The sequence below is a fragment of the Chrysochloris asiatica genome, unplaced genomic scaffold, assembly GCF_000296735.1.
Source record: "Chrysochloris asiatica unplaced genomic scaffold, ChrAsi1.0 scaffold00279, whole genome shotgun sequence".
Classification (NCBI taxonomy): Eukaryota; Metazoa; Chordata; class Mammalia; order Afrosoricida; family Chrysochloridae; genus Chrysochloris; species Chrysochloris asiatica.
The window spans coordinates 3,471,991-3,481,136 of NW_006408797.1; the positions used below are offsets into that span (position 1 = coordinate 3,471,991).

Consider the following 9,146-nt stretch of genomic DNA (forward strand, 5'->3'; position numbering starts at 1 on the left):
ATTAACAACCTGCGATATGCAGATGATACAACCTTGCTTGCTGAAAGTGAAGAAGACTTAAAACATTTACTGATGAAGATCAAAGAGCACAACCTTTGGTATGGATTACATCTCAATGTCAAGAAAACAAAAATCCTCACCACTTAACCAATAAACAACATTCTTATCAATGGAGAAGAGATTGAAGTTGGCAAGGACTTCATTCTTGGATCAACTATCAACACTCACAGAAGCAGCAGTCAAGAGATCTGACGATGTATTGCATTAGGCAAATCTGCTGCACAAGACCTTTTTAAAGTGTTGAAGAGCAAAGATGTCAGCTAGAGGACTAAGATGTGCCTAACCCAAGCCATAGTGTCTTCAATAACCTCATATGCACGCAAAAGCCGGACAGTGAATAAGGAAGACTGTAGAAATATTGATGTTTTGAGTTATGGTGTTGGAGGAGAATTTTGAAAGTGCCATGGGCTTCCACGAGAACCAGCAGATCTGTGTTGGAAGAAGTGCAGCCTGGAGGTCAGGATGGCCAAACTTCATCTCTCATACTTCTGACATATTCTTAGGAGGGATCAGTTTCTGGAGAAGGATATCATGTTTGGTGAGGTAGAGGGTCAGAGAAAACGATGAAGACCCCCAGTGAGATGGATTGGCAAAGTGGCAGCATCAAATGAGCTCAAGCGTGGCAACAATTGTGAGGTTGGCCCAGGATCAGGCAGTGTTTTGTTCTGTTGTGTATAGGGGTGCTATTAGTCAGTACTGACTCGATGACACCTAACAACAACAACAACTACAATATCAGATGAAACATCTGGGAGTGGGTATAGTCCTGGCACAGAAGTTGTACAGAACACTTAGTTGGAAATGTTGGGAGTGGCCTGCATACTATTTATACCACTCTGTCAAGCAGGTCCAGGTTCTGGTGTTGGCATGTGCCATCCTCCATGGCATGCCAGCGATGGAGGGGATGGGGAGTTCTTCCCACATCCTATAGTCTGACTGATTCCTTATGTCTGCAATCATGGTGGTCCAACTGGTAAGTGCATTACTGCATACTTTAACGATAGGACAGAGAGGTGAGAGGTACTAACAGATGCAAGTCATGTCCATTGAGTATAACACATGCAATGGTGGGGGAGGCACTCAAGACAGTCCCTGGTTGGTGGAGCTCCCCAAGTTTGCAATACCATACTGTTTGTCCTGGAGGGCACTCTTGGAATGGATGGCTGTGCAGTCTAATGTGGTACTAGAAAGCTCCATAGTTTGAAAACAGGAGTCTCCCAAGGGATGGGGTCCCTCTTCAAGAGATGAAAAATCTGTAGGCTCTTAGGAGGTGTTGGATGAAATCATGGGGATACTTGTAAATCTACCTTTAGCTCGACTCCCATTGGGGCCCCAAAGTCAAACCAACAGAGACCTGTTTGCCATACCCAGAAGAGAGAAACAATGGACATCCCCAGGGATAGATTCTGAGGCAATGGCACGAGATTATGAGAGTCTGTAGGTAACAGCAGGGGGTGGTCACTTATGGCAGATATATGGATTCTTATGGCCTTCTGCAGTCTCTGTGTGAGCAACTGATAGGCACTAGGTCTACTCTTTCTTTCATATTCATTGATGCATCCAGAGCTTTGGTCACCTTCAAATCCACTGTTATACTGAGTTCGTAGGCTTTTTTTCAGGATCCCATTAATTTATTCCACTAGCTCAGTGGCAGCAGGATTGTATGGAAGGTGTTAATGCCAAGCAATGCTCAGTCCATCTGCTCCCTTCTGGACCTTGTGTCCAGTGAAGTGGGTCCCATGATCACTATCAATGGCTGTGGGGGTGTTGTAAGTTATCCAAAGCTGGGAGATACCTCAAATAGAGGAATGCTGAGTAGCCTGTTTGCATGGATATGCTTGCAGGTGTCTTGTAAGGTGGTCTGCTTATGTCAGGGAAAACTGACAGTTATCAGACATAGGAGTTATCAGACAGTTATCAGACATGTAATCCACTTACCAATGTTTGACTGGCATATCTGCCCGGAATATTCTACCCATCTGGTAGGGAATGGGTTTATATTGTCCTAATGAGAAGCTAGGGCACTGTTGGAATGCTTCCACAAATGCAGAGGGGAGGCCCATCTCCTTGGAGGTGGTTCATAGTGTCTTACACTCCATTTTTCTGTGCAGCCACTCAGTCACTTGTTCTACTGGTGTTTGCTGTATGGCACATAGCCTGGCTTTCTCATAAGCTTGAACATTCCCTGGTGGATTACAAAGGCTATGATACAGTACATGAAAAGCAACAATGTCCATGTCCTGTGTTCAGGTCCAAATGTTCTTCCACTTCCCCATTCCCCATAGGGCTCATTGGTTCAGTAGACACTCTTGCTCTTACCATTGTGTTATCTGTAATGCTTGTCCTTTGTACACTGCTAAGCTGTCTATGCACAGGACAATGAGACTGGGCTCATGCATTGGTTCCAACCAAGCAGCACTCAGTTTAGTCCACTGGCTAGTTTGCCATATACCCAAGTGATTGGTTGTATAACCACTGGATTCTGCCACGGGGTTATCCATGTACCAGGTTTCCTCGAGAATTTGCTCAACACCCTTTCTTATGTGGTTCTACTGTGGAGACACTTTCATTGTGGATGACTGATGCATTCCATCAGTGACATAGGTAACTGATCCAAGAATCTTGTGTAACTTGACACTCAAGGGGCTGGTGGAGAGGACATTTCTCTGTTGCAAATATGTGTGCCATTTGACCAGTGTTCTGGATTGGGCCACCCCCATTTGGGGCTTGTTGTTAAGTGCTGTTGACCCTGTTCCAAGTCATAGTGATCCTGTATAGGGTTTCTGAGGAGAAGCTGATGAGTTTGAACTGCCAACCAAAGTCCTTACACACCACTGTATGAGGTAGTGTTTTCGTACTATTACAGGGGGCCCCTTTTGTTATGCCTTCTATAAGCTATAAGCTATTAAACACAACACCTGGTTGCTTTTCTAAAGGGCTATATCTGATTTCTGTACCTTTCCACAGTTGAGACCTAAATCCTAAGGGAATACATCAACCCCATTGCCATTGCCACATGTCCCAGCCATACTTCTCTGGTTAGCTGGTGACATGCAAGTCATACTCCTGCCCTACAGCTATGGTTCCAAGATCCTGAACCTGCTTTATTGCTACTTTAGCCTCATTAAAAAAACTTTTCTGCCTCTGGAATCCAGTCCCAAATGTTTCCTTTCATTACTATATAGTACAGGTGGCACAAGATTAACTATTCCAAGTGGAGAATAAAGGGTCTACAATACCTTAGTTAGCATCCCAAGGAATGTTTGAAACTCCTTTACTTTGGTAAAGCAAGGGTATGCTTCAACTTTGTCAATCACAGCCTCAGGAACCACCTTTGTCTTACCTAACCACACAAACCCCAAGAATTTGACAGGTGATCCAGGGTCATACAGTTTGGCATCATCGATGACCCATTTTCTGGAACTCAGGTGTGACACTAGCTGTAGTGTTATTTGTTGAAGCAAGGACAGAGAATCACAAGTGCACCAAACATCACAAATAGAGTGGGACAAGTGGCTATTGGTGGACTTATACCACTTCTCTAGGTCCTGGGAAACTAGCACATGACACACTAAGGAGCTATGGACATACTCCTAGGGGAGAGTTGTGAATGCCCAGTGTTATCCATGCCTTTTGAAAGCAAAGTGCTCTTGGCTGTCAGAGTCAATAGGGATACTAAAAAGTCATTAGCTAGGTAAAGCATAAAGTGATAAGTACCCAAGTGTTCCCCAATATTATTGAGGTGGGAAGCAGTGTTAGATATGACTGCATGAAGAGGGGGCACACCTTATTGAGCTTTTGGCATTCTATGGTCATATACCATAATCTGTTTGGCTTACATACTGGCCACACCAGGTTATTGAATGGACTGTGAGTGGGCCTAACGATCCCTGTCTGGGTGAGTTCAGCTAGAGTGGCCGTAATCTCCTCATGAGCTCCAGGTAGGTAATATTGGTTGATGTTAATCAACCAGTGAGGTGGGAGTAAGTGGAGTGGGGTCCATCTCACCTATCACTGAATAACAGATCTTACCACCTGGACCCTTCAACAGAACCCTCCTCTGGTGGTCATAAGCATCATATAGTCAGTGAGAGAAGAAATGTATACTTTATATTCCTCAGCACAGGGGCAAATGGCCAATCTATAGAGTCAAAGCCACTTGGAGCACTAAAACTGTGTTGCCCATATCCATCAATGGCACTCAGTGGCTCTTGGAACCAGTGGATGCTTCCATGAACCAGGGTACACTTAGCCCAGGTGCCTACTAGGAATAGAACAGTTTGCTTATTTTTTGGAGACCAATGGATGGTTAATGTCACATGGGGCCTCCAGTCTGCCACTAGGCTCAAGAACCTTGGCCCCCTCCCTAACCAAGAAGGATAAGCATTGCCAACACCAGGCGTGCTCTAGGAGTGGCAGGTACTTAAGAGTCCTTTACCCTGATGAATGGCTGTTTGGGGAAGCAGTTTCACCAGGACTGTGTTTGGCTGCTTGTCAATTTTGTCCTGGGGTTTTCCAGCAGCAACCAAGTCAATTTACATTTGCCTTCTACAATTCACACTGGACATTTCTTGTTGCCTATTATATTTGCCTGCTTCATCCCCTCCTGCATTCCACAGTCTGGTTCTTTCTGGTTCAGCCTGGGACTTTGGCTGTCCAACCATAGGGCTCAATTTGGACACCAGGGGTCTATATTATTGGTTAGAAGGCAACTGTAAAATGTCATCCTTCATTCTGTCTGGGAACAGCTCATTGTCTGAGCCACCATAAAGTTCTGCATATACGGGGTGCTTCATCTGAAGTTACCTAATCATTTCTTGCAGTACTCCATAGCTATCCAGCATAAGAGGAAGCTAGGTATCTCCCTCATTTGGTCAGGCTGCCTTGCAAGCTGCTTTCACCTACATCAGTAATGATACTATCTGGTTCTCATTGATTGCAGTGTAAAGGCACTGTCTTGATGCAGGGTGGTTAGTAACAGAAGCCATTTTAGACCTTCATTGACAGGTGCCTTTACACTGCAATTAACGAGAACCAGATAATGAATCCTGCTTATCTGCCAGCCTCTGAACCCAGATAACTCACAGTAGTGAGGGACTACACAGACACTGAGTTAGTAAAACTGGCAACTTGGTAGAGGCAGAAAGGCAAGAGTCTGTAGCAGGATCCATGTTGGCTGGGTGGGGCTGATCTGTTTTAATTTTAGTATTCATAACATAATAAGTTTTGCTTCAAGATGGAGGACTTCTATCTCTTCATTGAATTTTTCCCTTCTGACTCAGTTGGGGACTCCAGCAGGTCCTACTGCTTGGGTCTCCAAATTCATCTTCATAATTAATGCTTGCATGTGTTGTCATGACAAGCATCATCCTTTCACTTTAGGCTAGCAGAGAGGCTAGAATCTTCATGGTAAAATCAGATGTTTTGAAACAGGTACCTAAGCCTTCAGTAGTATGAATCTGTACTTCTCTAGGCTTTTGTTTTAAAAGCAGCACATCCTTGAACCTCTGTGCTTCTGTTTGTGCAGCCATCTTCACTGCTGTAGTGGCACAAATCGTGCATAGGAGTGGCCAGGCTACTGAGGTGACCAGCGTCCTAGTGCCTGCCCCTTCCTGGAGAACAGCAGGAGGAGGGGGCTCTTGGTTCCTTCTTATCATATGCATAATTAAAGCATGAGGACAAGCAGAAGGAGGGGGCTGTCTGCTCTTTCCTAGAGAGTGGGAGAAGGAGTAAGGAATAGGAGATATGATTTGAGTTGACATTGTTGTGAAATGCCATCGAGTCAGTTCTGACTCATAGCAACCCTGCATAAGGTTTGTGAGGAGCGGACTTGTGGTTCAAACCTATGTTATGGTTCAGTGCTTATCCTATTGCACCACACCAGTTGACTTTAATATGTCCATCTTGGAGCGCTCTTCTTGTGACCCTACAACTCACTCCAGAGTCAATGATCTATTCCTTTCTGTGTATTACAGTAGCTGTTACTAGTCATTGGGAAACAAGGGAAAGGAGTTTAGGTAGTATTAATGGAACTTTTTCTATCATTTATAAGTTATCTGTTTATTGTTTCAGCTTTCACATAATTGTTTCAACTCTCTGGTTGGTTTTCAGAGATCTTACAGAGTTGTCTACTGGTTTCTGTTCCTCCTGACTAGATAAGTGTATGAGGGGTCAAACAAGTGAGTATGCCATCTTCCAGGCCAAAAGTCAATTTCAAAAGTCATCATAGTTATTTGGCAGCAATGAAGACAAAATGAACTATAATCCACTGACAGAAGAATCTTTCCCAAGTGAATTGATGATTACAAGTCGTATTCTTTTCCCTGGGGAATTAAATAGATTGTGGGAATAATCTTAGAATCAGTTTGCCTGGACAGAACATATTGTATGAATAAACAAAAATTCAACAATATTTTCAGTGGCAAGCAAGGACGGAATCATAATTTGGAAATTTGGAAGGCCTCACTATGCAGGCAGTTTTTTAAATAGCAGTATGTTGAGTATTATGCCTGGACTTCTGAGTTACAAGGGAAACTTATAAAAGGAGAAATTACTTTTCACTCTCATATGATGCATAGGAAAAAAAGGCTTAGTAGTATAGGAAGTTCACCTTATGTACATACCTATTCTGTTTTCTTCCTCAAGACTTTTGTCATATTTTGAAGTTGCATATGGAATAGCCTAGAAAAATGGGATGGAAATCTAAAAAGAAAGACATAGGTGAGTCTTGTAATGACTTTCAAGACTTCAAACTCCCACCAGCCTCTCAATCAAAAATTCTGTAGAATCATGACTAAGTCACGTTTAAAAAAAATAAAATCTGAGGTAGTTTTCCCTGCACAGGAAAATATTCTTAAAGGGAATTAAAGTAGAGGACACAATAACAAGTCTCAGAAAGTACAAATAAGTAGATATATAGAGAAAACCACATTATTAATAATTTGAAAATATTTTAGAGTTTAATTCATATGTGGAACTTAAATCCATGTGAAAAATAATGCTGAAGGTTAGTTCTAAAATTATATCACTATTAATAAAATACAAAGATAGTAACGGACATTAAACTTAAGTCAAGAATGCATTCTGTAATGTTCATGATGACCATTAAAACAAGTTTATAGAATTTTAAAAACACTACTTGAGCTCAAAAGAGGGAGCAAATCTTTACAGCAAGGATCATTCCCACTCCCTTCATACACAGAGTAGACAGGATGGGCAACTTGGACATTGGCTACCCAAAATGGGGTTGGAGGGGCTACAAAGGCAAGAAGTGACTGGCTTACAAGCTTTCAAGAGGGAACCTAGATCTAGAGGGCATGGAGGAAGGTAGAATCTCCACTGCGTAGTATCTAATCTGTCTAGGCGGGACTGTTGAAAGAAAATGCGGATAGGTCTCTTGTAATACAATAGTGAATAATTGTTATCAGGACTGATAGTGAGGGTTGGAAATGTAAAGGTAGACGTTTTGTAGCAAGGAGGGGAGTGATTAACTTTGCAGTCTAGGAGTGGAGGTCTCTGGGATCATGAAGGGAGAAGAGCAGACAGCGGGACCCTACCCAGAGAATCAGTGATGCCTGAGATGGAGGCAGAGATAATGATGTGGAACGATGGAGCAGCTGTGGACTTTAGACCCAGAGAGGGAGAGGGGTTGTGTGTTGACAACCAGGGAAGGGGGGTAGGGGGGATGGAGGGGGCAGGCTTGCAGGGTATACCCTTTGATTGGTTGATGAAGCATGGAGGGAATTGTAACCATGGCAATGAAAAGATATACAATAGGATGAATGTAAAACTAATGTTCTCCCATGTAAATTATCACATAATTCACGATAAAACATTCAAGTAAATAAATAAATAAATAAAAGACTACATGAAATTTTTAGAAGAAAACAGGAAAAGATGAAAAAGACAAACATAAAACAGCTAAGTAAAATTACTCAAAAGTAATTTTACACTTCAAACTATTTCTGTTTGAAGTGTAAATGTAATGAGCTCTGGTAGCGTAGTGGTTACGAATCGGGCTGCGAACCTTAAGGTCAGCGGTTCGAAACTACCAGCTGCTCCGCGGGAGAAAGATGAGGCTTTCTACTCCCGTAAAGATTTACACCCTCGGAAACCCTGTACAGGGTCGCTATGGGTCGGACCCGACTCGACGGCACTTAACAACAACAACAACAACAATGATTATAAAACATCGATGAAACCTGCATTATTGTGCATTTTGACTGACTGATAATATAGATAAGACATAATGGTGTGGGGTGCAGCTAAGCAATACTTACAGGAAAGTTATAGCTTTGTATGCCTTTGTAAAGAAAAGGAAGGCTAAAAGTCAATGATTTATTCTTCCACATCAGGAAGACAGAGGAAGGAAAACAAATCATTCTTAAAATAAATTGACGAGGAAAAATCATTAAATAGATTTTTTTGTTTGTCTTCTGGAAGTTCATGGTATTGTTAATATTCTTCTACAACGCTGTAGCTGAGTTGCATTGGTTCTTATACATTTTTCTTTATTCACTGTCCAACTTTCACATGCATATGAAGCAACTGAAAATACCTTGGTCTTGGTTGGTTGCACCTTAGTCCTCAAATTGTGTGAATCATGAATAGCTATGTGCAGCAGATTTGCCTAATGCAATGCATTGTTTGACTGCTGGTTCCATAGTGTCCATTGTTAATCCAAGCAAAATGAAGTCTTTGACAACTTCAAATTCTTTTTTCTCTACTTGTCATGATGTTATTTGTTGGTCCAGCTGTGAGGAATTTTATTTTCTTTACATTGAGGTGCCATCCATACTGAAGTGACTTTAGTGACTTATCTTCATCAGTGTTAAGTTCTCATTGCAAGTAAGATTGTATCGTCTGCGTATTGTAGGTTGTTAATGAGTCTCCTCCAATCTTGTTGCTACTTTCTTCTTCATATAGTCCAGATTCTCCAATATTTGCTCAGCATGAAGACTGAATTGTTGTTGTTGTTTAATGCCATCCAGTCTGTTCCAACTCATATCAACCCTGTATATGGGTTTTGAGGAGCAGCTGGTGAGTTTGAACCATAGACCTTGCTGTTCAAACTGACCTCCTACAGT

At 42.2% G+C, this 9,146-nt stretch overlaps 1 protein-coding gene across 1 annotated transcript in view; it reads right to left on the reverse strand.

Moving 5' to 3' along the window:
- Positions 1 to 5,438: 5,438 nt before the first annotated feature.
- Positions 5,439 to 9,146, reverse strand: part of LOC102812490 (olfactory receptor 2AG2-like) — a 13,044-nt gene continuing 9,336 nt past the window's right edge. The window contains exons 4-5 of the mRNA XM_006874489.1: positions 6,684 to 6,741; positions 5,439 to 5,770 (exon numbers count right to left, since the gene is read on the reverse strand). Of these exons, the coding sequence (XP_006874551.1) occupies positions 5,439 to 5,770; positions 6,684 to 6,741 (390 nt within the window). The remainder of the gene's footprint in view (positions 5,771 to 6,683; positions 6,742 to 9,146) is intronic.